This window comes from Engystomops pustulosus, chromosome 11 (assembly GCF_040894005.1).
Source record: "Engystomops pustulosus chromosome 11, aEngPut4.maternal, whole genome shotgun sequence".
In the NCBI taxonomy this organism is placed as follows: Eukaryota; Metazoa; Chordata; class Amphibia; order Anura; family Leptodactylidae; genus Engystomops; species Engystomops pustulosus.
This window is the reverse complement of record NC_092421.1, coordinates 8,930,611-8,948,826: the sequence shown is the minus strand read 5'-3', so window position 1 is coordinate 8,948,826 and position 18,216 is coordinate 8,930,611. Positions and strand designations below refer to the sequence as shown.

General features: G+C 45.6%; 1 protein-coding gene across 1 annotated transcript in view; it reads right to left on the bottom strand.

The window, feature by feature from the left end:
- Window positions 1-4,507: 4,507 nt before the first annotated feature.
- The window catches only part of LOC140106445 (uncharacterized), a 39,506-nt gene continuing 25,797 nt past the window's right edge, over window positions 4,508-18,216 (bottom strand). Inside the window, exons 9-17 of the mRNA XM_072130894.1 lie at window positions 16,823-16,893; window positions 16,640-16,736; window positions 15,119-15,189; window positions 13,663-13,750; window positions 13,506-13,582; window positions 11,867-11,960; window positions 9,455-9,525; window positions 9,258-9,372; window positions 4,508-7,269 (exon numbers count right to left, since the gene is read on the bottom strand). Coding sequence (XP_071986995.1) covers window positions 6,497-7,269; window positions 9,258-9,372; window positions 9,455-9,525; window positions 11,867-11,960; window positions 13,506-13,582; window positions 13,663-13,750; window positions 15,119-15,189; window positions 16,640-16,736; window positions 16,823-16,893 — 1,457 coding nt within the window. The 3' untranslated portion in view covers window positions 4,508-6,496. The remainder of the gene's footprint in view (window positions 7,270-9,257; window positions 9,373-9,454; window positions 9,526-11,866; window positions 11,961-13,505; window positions 13,583-13,662; window positions 13,751-15,118; window positions 15,190-16,639; window positions 16,737-16,822; window positions 16,894-18,216) is intronic.

Genomic DNA, 18,216 nt, shown 5'->3' with positions numbered 1-18,216 from the left:
CGACACCTGGGACCGGAATCTAAGTAGCACCCGGTCTTTAGCAGAGCCCACCGCAAAGCAGGATGGACTAGCTGCAGCGTGGTTCCACCAGGTCGTTCCACAGGCGCATCTTGTCCACGGTGGCAGCCAGGGTACAGGATCACTAGGCAGTCTCGTTGTCAGGAACAAGCAGACGGTCAAGGCAGGCGGCAATGATGCGAGGTCGGGGACGAAGCAGGAGGTCAGGGCTGGCAGTGAAGGAGCAGAATCAGGAACAGGTCCGGGGTCACAATGGGAGGTCAACACTTGGGAAGGAAACACTGTGGTCTCCGGTCTTAATAGGAACCTGGAAAGTGGGAAGCGCCAATCAGCGGTGCACTGGCCCTTTAAACATGGAAATGCCGGCACGCGCGCACTGGCCAGCTGTGAGGGTTGTGGGAAAGTAGTGAGTTGAGTGAGCTCGAAAAGGGGCCCCCGCCATGGAGAGGGGCACGGATGTGCCTGTGATCCGAGACCTAGATCGCAGGGGCACCCGTGACACTGAGACTTCCTATCTACTGGGGGACAGGTGCATATGGTACGGCTCTTACGGAATAACATTTTAAGATATGTCTCTCTCAGCCAAAAAGGTTCCTTACCCCTGCCCTATAGGGCAGTGGTGGCGAACCTATGGCACGGGCCCCAGCACCAGACAGGACTCAAAGAATCTTCCTGCAGTTCCAAACAACTTAAAAGATGCGGCTTTCAGTCATATTTTGATGCTCACTTCGCTAGTTGGGATTGTTAGAAGAGGGAGAATGAGTAGACAGGACTGAAATATCTTTGGAGGACCCCTCGCTGGCCCCACGATTCTCTGTGTACAGAGGGACACTGGAAAGGAGCTAAAATTTTCCTTCTTTCTACTGTGTTGCTGTCCTCAGGAGGCAAATATAATTGAAAGTTGTTGAACAGGGAGCAATAAGTTACTGCTTTCATTTTTGGTTGGCACCTCACGATAAATAAGGGGGATTTTGGGTTGCAGTTTGGGCACTCGGCCGCTAAAAGGTTCTCCATCACTGCTATAGGGTTAAACAGCCGGGATCAAGACTACCGCAAGAGCCTGACTTTAATATACTGCTCTGAAGCTAAGCCCTGGCGATCACCATGATATAACTGTATGCCATGGTGCGCTAACTGAACAGCTAGTTACATCAGGAGTTAACCAGAAGTTCAGTTATGTGGTTGCCCTGAAATGGCCGATTATAATAATAATTCTGTATTGATGTGATTACTAAAAACAGCTCAAGTAGATACATTTATACAGAAATAAAATGACATTCTGCCCTTTTAGGACAACCACAAGGCTGCTGGGGCCCTGATGAAAATGAGTTTGACACCCCTTGCTTTGCATGAAATTGATCTATGATGCAAGGAGTCCCTGTTGCTCCACTAAACAGCAGCACAGATACCCTCAACACAATTACCGTATTTTTTGGACTATAAGGCGCACCAGATTATAAGGCGCACTATTAATAAATGCCTGCTAAAACGTCTAGATTCATATACAAGCCGCACCTGATTGTAAGGATGAATGACCAGCAGGGGGCAGACCTGTGCACAGTTCAAAGCAGCTGTTGTCTGTAAGTACGGTTCATATATAAGGCGCACTGGACTATAAGGCGCACCTGATTATAAGGATGAATGACCAGCAGGTGGCAGACCTGTGCACAGTTCAAAGCAGCTGTTGTCTGTAAGTACGGTTCATATATAAGGCGCACTGGACTATAAGGCGCACCGGATTATAAGGATGAATGACCAGCAGGTGGCAGACCTGTGCACAGTTCAAAGCAGCTGTTGTCTGTAAGTACGGTTCATATATAAGGCGCACTGGACTATAAGGCGCACCGGATTATAAGGATGAATGACCAGCAGGTGGCAGACCTGTGCACAGTACAAGGCAGCTGTTGTCTGTAAGTACGGTTCATATATAAGGCGTACTGGACTATAAGGCGCACCTGATTATAAGGATGAATGACCAGCAGGTGGCAGACCTGTGCACAGTACAAGGCAGCTGTTGTCTGTAAGTACGGTTCATATATAAGGCGCACTGGACTATAAGGCGCACCTGATTATAAGGATGAATGACCAGCAGGTGGCAGACCTGTGCACAGTTCAAAGCAGCTGTTGTCTGTAAGTACGGTTCATATATAAGGCGCACTGGACTATAAGGCGCACCGGATTATAAGGATGAATGACCAGCAGGTGGCAGACCTGTGCACAGTACAAGGCAGCTGTTGTCTGTAAGTACGGTTCATATATAAGGCGCACTGGACTATAAGGCGCACCTGATTATAAGGATGAATGACCAGCAGGTGGCAGACCTGTGCACAGTTCAAAGCAGCTGTTGTCTGTAAGTACGGTTCATATATAAGGCGCACTGGACTATAAGGTGCACCTGATAATAAGGATGAATGACCAGCAGGGGGCAGACCTGTGCACAGTACATGGTAGCTGTTGTCTGTAAGTACGGTTCATATATAAGGTGCAATGGACTATAAGGCGCACCTTTGATTTCTGAGAAAATAAAAGGATTTTTTGTGTGCCTTATAGTCCGAAAAATACAGTACAGTGTCTGTGCAGCCGTTTCTTGGGGTTGCAGGAACTTCTTGCATCGTATATCGCTATGATGCAAGGAATCCCATCCCCAGCAGTGATGTCAGTCTGCGACACAGGACTCTGAACAGCCAGTGGTTCATGCAGTATGATGCTGCCCTAATACAGAAATCAAAAGATCCTTCCACAACCCTTTACCTTTTATACCGCACCGACGTGCACATGAGAATGAACTGTCCAGAGACGACACTACAATATCTGTGGTGTGCGTGTGTTTTGGATAATTTATTCAACAAAAACACACAATGCATGATACAAATTTTGTTTAAAAAAAAAAAAATTTCAGATATAAAGGAATATCCTTAATAGAAGACAGTGATAACAGACAGCGTTCTCACAAAGCTTGGTAAGACTAGGGATTTTATTATTATTAATTATTACATATAATCTCTAAATAAATGCATTATGTCAGGTATGAGAACCTGCAGCGTGACACTACCCTACCACAGTCACGTGTACACAAAGGACCCCGGAGATCACCAAATCCTAAGCACTGGAAGCCCAAGTCGTCTCATCATTTCATTTTTTGGGTGAGGGGGATCTAGGAAAAGTCCACCTGATTGTTAGGCACATGATTTCTGGCAGACTGATAATCACATAAAGGACCTGTTCATTGACCGTTGGTTTCTAAAAAATGTAAAATCGCTAACTTGTTTTGCCCACTACAGTAATTCACGGCTACTGATGAGAATGTGGAGTTTCAGATGTAGCAAACGTTCTTCCAGCCAATATAGAAGGTCACTGTAAGGCCGGCGCCACACAGGGCGCTTTGTCTGCGCTTGCAAACGCAGACAAAGTCGTGCCCACCGGGGCGGGCCTCGGCCCGATCGCATCAGCGTTTCTATGGAAACGCCTGCGATCGGGAACGAGCCGCCGGTGTTTCGCGTTAAATTAACGCGAAACACCGGCGGCTCGTTCCCGATCGCAGGCGTTTCCTAGAAACGCCGATGCGATCGAGCCAAGGCCCGCCCCGGTGGGCGCGACTTTGTCTGCGTTTGCAAGTGCAGACAAAGCGCCCTGTGTGGCGCCGGCCTAAGGCTACATTCACACTGCCGCTGCCCGTTGTACCATAGCACGGCAGGCACAGCGTCGGGGAGAGGAGGAAGGGTTGAGCGCTGACATGTCCTATCTTTTCACGGGGTACGGAGAGGTACGCCCATTGCCGTCTATGGGGGGCGTATATAGATGTGTCCCCCATACGGCAGTGTGAATATAGCCTGAGGGTGATGTCACACGTGGCCTTTTTTAGTAGTGCGTTTGCAGTTCGCATGCGTTTTTGACCAGTTTGAATTAAGATAATTGGTCAAACCTGTCAAAAACGCAAGGGGTTTTTATGATCTGAAAACGCACTAACTAAAAACGACATGTGTGTCACTACCCTGAGGGCGATGTCAGAAGTGGCGCTTTGTCTGCGCTTGTAAACGGTGCGTGTGGCACCAGCCACAGGGTGATGCCACACCCTGCGCTTCAAAGCATCAAAGCAGCTGCGAAGAGGAGATTTGCCCAACTAGGTTGCTGTCAACATGGCTTTAAAGGAAACCTACCACTTGTAGTGGCAGGTTTCTGATGGAAATACCGGGCACCAGCTCAGGATGAGCTCAGGGTGAGCTGGTGCCGGAGCTTATTTTCGTTAGTGTTTTAGACCGCGGTATTGCGGTTTAAAACACTTTTTAAACGCTATAGCCGGGGCAGGTAGGTACGCGCTCGGTGCTTACCGTGCACGCGGCTACATAGGAAGTGAATGAGAGCCGCGTGCACGGTAAGCGCCGAGCGCGTACCTGCCTGCGCCGGCTATACAGTTTAAAAAGTGTTTTAAACCGCGATACCGCGGTCTAAAACACTAACGAAAATAAGCTCCGGCACCAGCTCACCCTGAGCTCACCCTGAGCTGGTGCCCGGTATTTCCATCAGAAACCTGCCACTACAAGTGGTAATCCAAAATGAAGAAATAGAGGTAGCCGGCACTCGCTTTTTCATCCTCCTTTGAGCATATGAGAATGTTTATTCCCGTATAAACATTGGAGATAGATACTGTTAACTTCAAGTGGTAGGTTTCCTTTAATGATTAATTAGGCAAATCTCCTCTTTGCAGCTGCTCAGATGTGTTTGCACGTGTGCGTTAACGCAAACAAAACGCAACGTGTAAACGCAGCCTAAGAGCGGATTCCTGTGTGGGGTTTTTGTCTCGTTTTTTTTTTTAAAAACTCAATCAAAACGCAAGTGGGAGGCGGTTTGGTCAAAACGCATATGTCTTCCCATTTGATGCATGCGTTGCAGTGGAAACACACATTCTTTTTGACAAAACCCCCTCGCACTTGCGTTTTGGATGCATTTAAAAACACAACAAAAAACGCCACGTGTGGCACAACCTTTAGGGCGGATTCGCACGTAGCGTTTTTGGTCTGTTTTTAAGCATGCGTTTTCTGTCAGTTTAAAAATGCAGCCGTTTTTTAGCGTTTACCATGCGTTTGGCCGCGTTGAACCTGTTTATTTATCAAGTTAAACAGCTTCTAAGTAGCCAAACGTATGCTAAACGGTCAAAAACACATGCGTTTTTAAAATCGGACTGAAAACGTATGCTTAAAAACGCTCCAAAAACGCCATGTGTGGAATCGCCTTAAGGCTGCGGTTACACGTTCAGTTTTCCATATGCAATTTCTGAAGCCAAAAGCGGTTGTGGATCATAGAATGCAAAGGAGTTACTCACCCCCCCCCCCACTTTATTATTTTACTCCGGGTCTGAATATCAGAAAAACTGAATGTGTGAATGCACCCTAACAAAAACCGTTGCCAACGTACGATAATACCTACACGGTCATGGGATACAACTTTCTTCCTACAAAGTAATGCCCTTTGTACGTGCTGCCCCCTGAATTTGATAAAGGGAGGTGACATTTCAGAGGTGAATATTTGCCCCCAAATAAATTCACCCGACACTAACCTCTGTGGATGAGTACAGACACTACACGTGTTTAAGGTTTGTTCTTTAGTCGGAATTGTGTTTTGGCCCTGTGACAATTGGATCTTCAGAATTTTGTGCTTTCATAAGAACAAGAATTATTATGTCTGTCATTACAGACACCCTACAGCTGATCATTGCAACCTGGGAGTAAAGTCACATCCAGAGGTCACAGGGGTCAGAGAGGTCGATCGGGAAGTCGGTAGACCTTAAGGGTGATCCACACGTTAGCGTTTTGATTCCCTTTTTAAGCATGCGTTTTCAGACCGTTAAAAACCGCATCCGATTTTTGACCGTTTGCTAAATATCTTAATGCAGTTTTTAACGGGCTGAAAACGCATGCTATAAAACGGACTAAAAAACGCCACGTGCGGACGCCTGTATAGGGACCAGATCAGTTGGGTGATATTCATACCTAGTGTATGAACTTGGTGGAATCTAAAACAAGAGTGGGGCTCATGTGTTTCAGGTATAAGGGAAACTACCATCAAAATCCCTCATGATAAAACAGGGGCCCTGGTAACACCCCCCAGGAGCAATTCGGGCTCATTTGTTCAGGCCATGGATAACAACTATAGGAAGATTACCACAGGTGTTACCAGAGCCCCTCTGTGCTCTATCTCACCCTCCACCTCAGCAATTTCCCCTTCTCTGCCTGCTGTAATCTCACACAGAGGGAGGGGGAAGTGCTCCTGCACAGAGCAACAGCCTGTGAAGCTACAGTACGGAGGGGCTCTGTTGACGCTTTGCAGTGCTCTTCGCACTCATTAGCATAATTATTTAAGTTGATTTTAGAAGGAAGGAGACCATGGATAACATATAAGACAATTTAGGAGTAATGTCCCTGGTTGATCATGATGGATTCGGATGGTAGATTACCTCTTATATTTAGAGCTGTGCCTATAATTATACTAATTTCATCTTTTCGTGGATCCTCATTCGATGTTTATCGAGGCTCCCTTTCCGGGTAAAAAACTTTCCACACTCCATACACAGAAATGGTTTTTCCTCGGTGTGAATCACTTTGTGTTTGGCGAGGTTGGACTGGTTGGCGAAGCCTTTGCCGCACTCGGGGCACACGTACGGCTTCTCTCCCGTGTGGATGATCCGATGTGATATAAGGTTGGAATGGTTGGCAAAGGATTTCCCGCATTCTGAACACATGTACGGCTTCTCGCCCGTGTGGATAATGAGGTGAGCGTTAAGACCGGACTTGCTGGAGAAAAACTTGCCGCACTCGGGGCAGGAGAAGGGCTTCTCCCCTGTGTGGATTCTCAGGTGTTTGACAAGCGCTGGGTTATTGCTGAAACACTTTCCGCAGGCCGGACAGACCACCGGCTTATCCCCCGTGTGGATCTTCTCGTGCATTTTCAGATTAAATTTACTTGAAAACAGTTTCCCACATTGGCTGCACGAGAAAGGCTTCTCCCCGGTGTGAACCCTCTGATGACTGATGAGACTCGGTTTATAGGTGAAACATTTGCCGCATTCGTTGCAGGAAAATGGCTTCTCCCCCGAATGAGACCTCTGATGTTTGGTGAGGTAGGAGTAAAGGCTAAAGCTTTTCCCGCATTCGGTGCATATAAACTGTTTTTCGTCCATCTTGTCGCAGCTCGACTCGAGGCTCGCGCCTCTGGATGTGGTCGCTGAGCGATACAGGTTTTCACCGACTTCATAACCTGGTGGAAAAGACAGAGCGAGTCAAATATACTAAAAATAAACCACCGTATTTTTCGGACTATAAGGAGCACAAAAAAATACTTTGATTTTCTCAGAAATAAAAGGTGTGCCTTATAGTCCAGTGCGCCTTATATATGAACCGTACTTACAGACAACAGCTGCCTTGTACTGTGCACAGGTCTGCCACCTGCTGGTCATTCATCCTTATAATCAGGTGCGCCTTATAGTCCAGTGGGCCTTATATATGAACCGTACTTACAGACAACAGCTGCCTTGTACTGTGCACAGGTCTGCCCCCTGCTGGTCATTCATCCTTATAATCAGGTGCGCCTTATAATCCGATGCGCCTTGTATATGAACCGTACTTACAGACAACAGCTGCCGTGTACTGTGAACCGGTCTGCCACCTGCTGGTCATTCATCCTTATAATCAGGTGCGCCTTATATATGAACCGTACTTACAGACAACAGCTGCCTTGTACTGTGCACAGGTCTGCCACCTGCTGGTCATTCATCCTTATAATCAGGTCCGCCTTATAGTCCGGTGCGCCTTATATATGAACCGTACTTACAGACAACAGCTGCCTTGTACTGTGCACAGGTCTGCCACCTGCTGGTCATTCATCCTTATAATCAGGTGCGCCTTATAATCCGATGCGCCTTATATATGAACCTAGACGTTTTAGCGGGCATTTATTGATGGTGGACCTTATAATCCGGTGCGCCTTATAGTCCGAAACACCACTCTTTAAAGGGTCACTGGTAATATTTTTTTTTTATTACTGGAAATCTACAATCAAACCAGGGGAAATTACTAATCCAAGCACTGTGTGCTAATCTTCTTCTATTTGTTACCCATGGCCTTCTTCCTTCTAAAGTAAACCTTTACACTTTCAACGATATCATGCAAAAATCAATAATGGGGGGTGCACAATTCGCCCACATGGAGCTACTCACGGTACAAGACTGGTCCACAAAGTCTTAATATAGTCTGAATTTCGGAGCTAATTTGTGAGCTGGTGTCCCGCTATTGATTGAGATATACGCCATAAAAAAACAAACAAACAAAAAAAAAAAAAAAAAAGAAGCATTGGGGGCTCCGGCTATAGCAAATAACTTTTTTTTCTCTACTTTTGGATACCGATATCATGATGCTGGCTTTTTCCTAGCCTGAGATCCATCCTTGTATATCTATCAGCTTTAGCTGTACATTTCTTTATAGCTTCCTCTGAAGTGGGCGGGCACTTCCTGGTTGTGACATCAGCTAAGGGCACTGAGGCCAGAGCACTTTCCCTCACTTCCCATAATGCTGATCTCTGCTCTTGTGCACTATTTCTAGTAGCCCAGCCAATAAGGACACAGAATCTAAGGCAGAATCATCTCCTGACATTGTGTACCCGGCGTTCTGCGCATGCGCAGTAGCGCCGGCCTCGGAGCTATGGCCGCGCATGCGCAGAACGCCGGGTACATGGTAGGCGGAGAAAAGAGGTTACTGGGGCGTGGAGTAGCCGGGACGTGTAGCCTCATGTCCAGCTACTCCACGCCCCAGTAGCCGCTTAAAAAAATGTACATACCCACTTATTAAAGGATAGCCGGGATGTGAGGATTAGCCCAAAAAAGGGCTATCCTCACATTTCATTCATCCACCTAACACCCGATCTACCTTTCTAGGTAGAATCGTGGTGGTAGGTGCCCTTTAATACTGTTCATAGCATACTACAGCAAAGGAGAGAGCAGGAGGAGTCAACACTCACTCACAGCTGTGTAACAAACGGGAGAGGAGAGAGAGACCTTTTTTTCAATCCTGTAGACAGATTTGCCATAACAATGTAGAAGTAACATTGTCACTAAGGGGCTCATTGCCGTCTGTTTCTTTACAAACTAAAGAGAACTTCTTAATAAAGATTATTATAAAAATGTTCACGACACTTTCCCGCCGTACAATATCACAAATCATAAAGTTCTGAATGGTTGTACAATTACAGACCTGGATTGCACTCCTCTTCATTGCCGTCCTCCTGTTTAACCCTCTGCTGCGCTGCCAGGTACATCTCTTCCTCGCTGTCGCTCTGCGACGTGGCCTCATCCGTTCCAGGTTCTACCTGATTATTGCCACAGAATGTTTAATAATAGAAGGTGCATTGATTAAAGCCTCAGTATGACAGAGCAGGGACGTACAGCTACCTGGTAGTCTTTTGCGGCCATACAATCTTCTGAACAATTAGAAGCCGGTCTACATCTGCTATAGGATCCATCTATAGGAACAGAAAGATTGGTAACCTCTCACCAACAATTATAATAATTCCTTTATATAGCGCACACAGATTCCGCAGCGCTGCACAAAGCTTGACACATCAGTCCCTGTCCCCAATGGGGCTCACAGTCTAACCAACCTACCAGTATGTTTTGGAGTGTGGGAGGAAACCGGAGGACCCGGAGGAAACCCACACAAACACAGAGAGAACATACAAACTCTTTGCAGATGTTGACTCAAAGTAAATGATTATACAAAAGGATGGTAATTTTTTTGGGTGACATTTTTGTCATTGTTAAATATATACATACAATTACATTAAAAAGTAATGTGTTACCTCATATCCCAAGCGCTTAATCCCTTTAATACTGTGGCATTCAGGTTCTTAAAGGGAACCTGTCACCAGGTTTTACCCCACTAAAACTACTTGTCCCTCAGGTAGGGGATGAGATGTTCCTTTCTAGAATTCCCTCTTATGTGAAATCTCTCCCAAAGTCCGGCAAATATGACTCTTCTCATCCCATTTTCACATGTTTCTGGGTGCTGAAGAAAAGAAGTTGGGGGCTTCTGAAGTGAAAATCCCCCGGCAACCACTGAACTTGACTCATCTTGTGTGAAAATGGGACGAGTAGAAGAATGTAGTTTACCTGGTGACAGTACACAATACTATGCATTCTAAAACAGTGGGGCTCATCTACTAAGGGTCTGAACATCGCACTTTCGTCAGATTTCCTGAATATTTCAGTTTTGCCCCAGGTTTTTGATGCACACGATCGGATTGTGGTGCATCGGCGCCGGCTTTCACGTGACTGGGGGGGGGCGTGGGCGTCGGACAACCTGACGGATTCGGAAATAACACGGAATTTAAAAAACGATTTGTGTTGAAGATCAAGCACTCACATGCACCAGGAAGAAGAAGGTGAACTCTGGCGGAGCTCATCGCAGCAGCGACACATGCAGGATATTGGGCGCACGGACCTTGGTGAATCCCGGCAGACCCGAATCCTCGTCGGACAACGCGCCGCAGGATCGCGACTGGACCGGGTAAGTAAATGTGCCCCATTGTGTAACTTATCATGATAAAAATAAGTTCAGAATAAGAAGAAAGCATTTAAATGTGGCAAATAATAAAACCTCTTACCGCCCCATAACACTACTCAAAAAAATAAAAACTCATGATTAAAGCCACTAACAGGAGCAAAAGTCCACAAAAGTCCTAAATTTGTCAATCCTTATCGGGCAAAATTTTTTCATAAAAGTGACCAACCCCTTTAATAACTTCCACCAAATTGCCAGATTGTATCTGCAACAAAGTGATGGGCACTGGCCCCTCTGTCACTGTGCGCCAGATAGCTGCTGCCGCAAGCGTTGGGCCTCATGCACACGACCGTAGGGTCTTTTCTGTTCTGTATATACGACTGTATTCTGGCCGCAAATATGGGACGCAAATGATGGCTGGTGACTATTAGCTGGCTGACAGAACGCACCAACCACTGGTTCTGGATACAGCACAGCCGTATGCAACACGTATTTAGGCTACATGCACACGATGTATGCCCGCCATACCGTAGTACGTCGGGCATACATCGGTGCTGCAGAGAAGAGCAGGGGGATGAGCACAGCTCAGCCCCGCCCCTCTCCATAGGAACATATGGCGCACGGCGCCATAACGCGGGAAAAGATAGGACATGTCCGATCTGTTCCCGGGCTACGGAGCGGTACGGTGCCGCACCCGTACAGGGCCGTGAGCTCATAGAAGTGTATGGGGGACGTATATCGGCCGTACATACGTCCACCAAACGTGTGTGAATGCAGCCTAAGGCTATATTCACACGAACGTATGGGGGATGTATATACGGCCGCCGTATATACGGCCGATATTCGTCCCCCATACACTTCTATGGGCGCACGGCACCGTGCCGTTCCGTACCGTACCGTTCCGTACCGTACCCGGGAATAAGATAGGACCTGTCCTATCTTTTCCCGTAATACGGCGCCGTGCGCCATAGGTTGCTATGGAGAGGGGCGGGGGTGAGCTGCGCTCACCTCCTCCTCCTCCTCTCCCCATACACTGCCGTTGCCCGGTACGGTACGGTACGGGCGGGCAACGGCAGTGTGAATATAGCCTTAGCCTGTATTTTATACGTTCCCATTGACTTCTATGGGCCGTACGGGACGGAAATACGGTAGAAAATAGGACATGCTCTACATTTTTATACGTCCCGCTCACTGTACGGTGGACAGTATATAGGGCCGCTTTTATACGCTTGTGTACATTAAGGCCGACTGTACTTCTATATACACAACCTATTCTGGCTGCCATGATAAGTGATGAGACTCACCAGTAATAATATGCATGATGGGTTCATCCCCTGTACAGCCGTACTCTTTGTCTTCCAGTCTCCTCTCTACTTTGCCAAACCTCAGAATTTCAGACTTTAAAAAAAGAACAGTAATATTTAGCAGTCGAGTTTAAGAGAAACTATAAAACTATTTGATAAAAAATTGTTTCAGTACAGCCGGAGAAAGCCCTTGACAATTCCTATGATCCCTATGTCCTGCTGCTGGCTTCTTCCTATCCCGAGACCCAGCCTCATATTTATCAGTCCTATCCAGTCTGCAGCCTCAGCTGCGGCTACTCCACGTCCCGGTAGCCGCATAACAAAATTTACATATTCGGCTAATAAAAGTTATCAAAAAAGTGCGGGGATGTGAAGATTAGCCCTTAAAAGGTCTATCCTCACGTCCTACTGATCCACCTACCACCCGATCTACCTTTTATAGGTAGATTCGTGGTGGTAGGTTCCCTTTAAAGCCTGTGATGAGGCTTGTGATATTTCAAGGTCCTGGAGATTTTTTTTTGTTACTCCGAGCAATGGTCAGGACTGATATTCTCCAGCACCTAGCTAACTACAGATCGGGAGCGCTCACCTCTCCTAGTGCCAACAAGAACCACGCACCCTACAATCATCTCCAGCATCCAGATATGATTACCAAGCAAAACAAAGTGAGGGAGAGCAGCCAGGAGGACAAGGTAAAATCCCTGCTAGCAGGCAAACGGCTGAAGATAGCTAATGAAAAATAGCACTCGTCTGAAAAGCCAGAGTTCTGAGGCGTGGAGTAGCCGTAGCTCCCGCTCCACGGTGCAGCTACTCCACTCCCCCAGCAGCCCCTTCAGATCATTTACATATTTATCAGATAAAAGTTCTGGGGCACTTTTATCATCCAATAGATGAATCTGCCGTCTGATTGTGATGGTAGGTTTCCTTTAACATAAGATTAAGGAGGATGCATGCCGAGTGTTCAGTTCTATCTTATCTTTTGCTTCTTTATTTACAAAGAATTTAAAGGGAACCTGCCACCAGGGACCTCATTTTCACTAAAGACCGGTTGCAGAAGCCCATCACACCAGCAGTGAGAACATGCCTTTCTGCCTTTTCTAAGCATTTGCATTACAGTATAATTGTGTGTTATAACTTACCTTGCAACCTGACAAAATCCTGGGGTAGTCCCTGGGATTGGGCTTTGGTTTGGATGCATTTCAAAAAACAACATGTGACTAGTCTGTGCTGCAGACTCCTCTCTCCTCAGATCTTAGCCCCCACCTTTGTGCTCCTGTTCAGCTCCTCCCTCTCCCACTGATGTCACCTCACCAGACTGTAACCTCTAAGAAGGAGCAGGAGGGAGGATCTGTACAGGAGCACAAAGGTGGGGGCTAAGATCTGAGGAGTGAGTAACACAGACAAGGCACATGTTGTTTTTTGTTCTACCCCAGGATTTTGTCAGGGTGCAAGGTAAGTTATAACACACAATTATACTGTAATGCAAATGCTTAGAAAAGGCAGAGAGGCAGATGTGCACTGCAGGTGTGAGGGGCTTCTGCAACCTGTCTTTAGTGAAAATGAGGTCCCTGGTGACAGGTTCCCTTTAACGAACCGGTTGGACACCAGTAGAATGCAAAATTAAAAAAAAAAGACATACCTTGATCGGTTTTCTCATCCTTTGAGTCTTTCTGGGACTGGGAGGCCTTTTTGGTCTTCTAATTGTATCGGCTGCATCTGTAGGGATTATAGAGGATTTGTGAGGACACTCGAACAAATTTAAGAAAAACACATCATCGTTATGAACCTTTTATAACCTGGTGGGAATTCCTTCTCCTTATACTGAAGCAGATCTACTTCATCGTTTTCCACGCCTTCGGCTTTAGTGTTGGCCACGTTTCTACCCTAAAAAAAATCCAAGTATAAAAAAGGCCTCTGAATAACGGCAGATTAATGTGCAGTGTAAACGATACAAAACAGTTTAACCCCTTAACGCTCTGCGCCGTAGCTCTACGGCGCAGAGGTATAAGGGATGTATGAAGAGGGCTCACGGGCTGAGTCCTCTTCATACAGAGGTGGGGGTTTTTGCATTTTGCACAAAACCCCCACCGCTAATAACCGCGGTCGGTGCTTGCACCGATCGCGGCTATTAACCCCCTAAACGCCGCCGGCAAAGTCGCCGGCGGCGTTTAAAAGACGGCGGCGCGCGGGCGCCGCCATCTTTTTTTTGATCGCCACGCCCCCGAACGTCATCAGGGGGCGGCGATCAGTTGCCATGGTAGCCTCGTGTCTTCTTTTGACACGAGGCTATCTGGCAGCTGCATATTCGTTACAATGAGCCAGTGGCTCATTGTAATGAATGTGCTGCAAAAATGCCATATATTGCAATACAGAAGTATTGCAGTATATGGTAGCAGCGATCTGACCATCTAGGGTTAATGTACCCTAGATGGTCTAAAAGATAGTGAAAAAAAAAAGTTTAAAAAATAAAAAAAATTAATAAAATATTAAAAGTTCAAATCACCCCCTTTCCCTAGAACGGATATAAAACATAACAAACAGTAAAAATCACAGACATATTAGGTATCGCCGCGTCCCAAAATGCCCGATCTATCAAAATATAAAAATGGTTACGGCCGGCGGTGACCTCCGAGGCGGGAAATGGCGCCCAAATGTCCGAAATGCGACTTTTACACCTTTTTACATAACATAAAAAATGAAATAAAAAATGATCAAAATGTCGCACAGACCTCAAAATGGCAGCAATGAAAACATCGCCTCATTTCGCAAAAAATGACCCCTCACACATCTCCGTGCGCCAAAGTATGAAAAAGTTATTAGCGTCAGAAGATGGCAAAAAAATTTTTTTCTTTTTTGTACACATTCGTTTAATTTTTGAAAATGTATTAAAACACAATAAAACCTGTATAAATTTGGTATCACCGCGATCGCACCGAACCAAAGAATAAAGTAGGCGTGTTATTTGGAGCGAAGAGTGAAAGTCGTAAAAACTGAGCCCACAAGAACGTGACGCACGTGCGTTTTTTTTTTCAATTTTTCCACATTTGGAATTTTTTTTCAGCTTCGCAGTACACGGCATGTTAAAATAAATAACATTACGGGAAAGTAAAATTTGTTACGCACAAAATAAGCCCTCACACAGGTCTGTACACGGAAAAATGAAAAAGTTATGGATTTTTGAAGTTGGAGAGCGAGAAATGAGGCGAAAAACCCTGCGTCCTTAAGGGGTTAAAGAGGTTTTATCCAATCTACCTGATAGTCGTGAGGGATCTTATGATTTTCCAGGGGATTTCCAGATCCAAGACACTTTTTGATAGGCTCCTCTGTAGGACACAAAGACTCAGTATCAGCAACAGTGGGGTAAATTGTTAATCCCTTTGAATCTCATCTATAGCGTTAAAGGGGTTGTCTGAGAGCATAAAGAAACCCATTGGTGGCCGGGAGGGGGCTGGTTAAAAAAACAAACAAAAACATTTACTTACCTCCTCGGTCCCTCCCAGCGTCCCGCGCTGCCGTCTCTCTGGTCCGGGCACAGAAGCTGGCAGGAGTTCATCTTCTCACCCGTCCCTATTCCCAGGCTTCCGTGCCCTTGTTTGTTTACATGGTCCGGAGAGATGGCAGCGCGGGTGTGATGGGCTTCTGTAATCTGCCTCTGGTGAAAATGAGGTCCCTGGTGACAGATTCCCTTTAACCCCTTACTGACATGTGACGTAATACTATGTCACATGCTGGGTGCGGGTGCATGGTGAGGCCTCGCCCTCTCCATAGGCGGTAAGTCTTTGCTGCATATTGCAGCAAACACTTACCGGTAACACCCACGATCAGTGCAAGCACATTGTAATGAATAAGACGGAAAATCCCCATATACTGCTATACTGTAGTATGGCAGTATATGATAGGATCGTACAGACAACCTAGGTTTAAAGTACCCTAGGGAGCCTGAAAAATAGTAAAAATAAAACTAAAAAAAGGTTTTAAAAAAAATTATAATAAAAAAACATAAAAATTCAAATCACCCCCCTTACCCTAGAAGACATATAAATAAATAAACAGTAAAAATCATAAACACACTTGGTATCGCTGCGTCCGAAAATGTCCGATCTATCAAAATATAACTTTTTTTTCACTGCGTTTAACTCCGTAATAGAAAATAGCACTTATTTTTGCCATTTTCAAAAAATATAAAAAAATTCTATAAAAAGTGATCAAAAGGTCTCACAGTCCTAAAAAATTATAACATTGTAAACGTCATCAAAAGTTACAAAAAGCTCCGTACACCAAAGTATAAAAAAGTTATTAGCGCCAGAAGAAAACATTTTTTTTGTACAGGAGGTTTTAATTTTTGTAAATGTATGAAAACATTATAAAACCTATACAAATTTGGTCTCCCCGTAATCGTACCAATCCGAAAAATAGAGTAGACATGTCATTTGGGGTGCACAGTGAAATCTGTAAAATCCAAGCCCACAAGAAGACGGCGCAAATGCAGGTTTTTTTCACCAATTTCACTGCATTTGGAATTTTTTTTCCCGCTTCCCAGTACACGGCATGGAATAATTAATACCACCATTTTGAAGTGCAATTTGTTGCGCAGAAAATAAGCCGTCACACAGCTCTTTACATGGAAAAATAAATAAAGTTATAGATTTTTTTAAGGTGAGGAATGAAAAATTTAAATGCAAAAACGAAAAAAGGCTGCGGCGGGAAGGGGTTAAAGTACTGATCCATTTTATGGCCTGTACTGTATAAGTTTATAACATATGGTATACTGACCCGAGTTAATATCTGCAGGCATCATCCTCGCTTTACACTTCTGAATACTCATCTCTTCCTCATTCTCCGATTTCACGTTTGGAGTCATTGTTCTAACCTAAAAACGGATCAAAACCACCAACTAAATAGACAACAAGTTACCCAAAGTATAGAATTGGGCAATAGATACTAAATTTCACCTACCTGACATTCCTGTGGAATATGACGATTGTCTTGTGGAGATCCTAAAGCGATACAATTTTTGTAGAGCAGATCTGTAGGAAACACACACAAGACACATGTATCAGATATGTATCATGTATCCAAAGAGGTTCTGGTCATAAAGTTCAAACAAAAAGATCCTTTAGGTCTTGTCCAATGGTAAACATGGGATAAAATTGGTCACAAGACTTCCTTAAAGAGAACCCGTCAGCAGAAAGTGACCTAATAAACCACTAGAAGTATGTTCTCATTAAGGTATTTAGCTGCTTGACAAGTATAATGGTTGTATCGAGGCTCAGCAATAAAATCAAGCATGGAAAGCCCTATTGATGGATCTGCATCCAGGGAGATCATAACCGGCTCTCCCGACGTCTGGTGCTTGATGTCTGCCCTGGCAGAGATGGGGAGGGCCTGACATGACTTTATATAACCAACGTACATCTCTTGAAAGTGGAGAAGTAAGGAATATTTGCCTCTCGGTCTTCCCCTTCGACCTCATGCACACAAACATGTGGGGGTCCGACGTCACCAATGACACATACGACACCCAGTCACTGCGCAGTGAGCACACAATGTCTCGAAAAAGAAAAAAAGTGCACCAAAAAATATAGTACATGTTTCGCATGTTACAGATGTTGGCCCAGATATATCAAAACTGGTGCCATCTGCCTCACTAATGTGCAGTTTGAGCCAGATAATCGAATAGTGTCGCACGTTCTTAATAAATCCGGTCTGTTCTCGGGATGTGACATAGTTGCATCATTTTATTCATGGTGCACTTTCAGTTTACACCGTGTGCGCAATTGTGTCTGATTCTAGACATAATGGGGCTTATTTACTAAGGGCATTCACTGGAATTGTGTCGCGCGTGATCGGATTGTGTCGCGATTGCGCCAGCTTTCACGCGACAAATTGGGGGGGGGCGGGGGGGGGTTGCAGTCCGTCGGACGATCCGATGGATTCAGACAAACCACGGGATTTAACATTAAAATTGTGTCGCAAGATCAAGCACTTACATGCACCAGGAAGAAGAAGGTGAACTCCGGCGGACCTGAGCGGGGAAGCGTCACATGCAGGATATCAGGCGCACGATCTTAGTGACTCCCCGCACAGCGCATTATACACGGACAATGCACTTACATGCACCAGGAAGAAGAAGGTGAACTCTGGGGACCTGAGCGGGGAAGTGACACATGCAGGATATCGGGCGCAGGATCTTAGTGACTCCCCGCACAGCACATTATACACGGACAATGCACTTACATGCACCAGGAAGAAGAAGGTGAACTCCGGGGACCTGAGCAGGGAAGCGACACATGCAGGATATTGGGCGCACAATCTTAGTGAATTGCGGCAGCTGTGCAGGATCGTCGGAA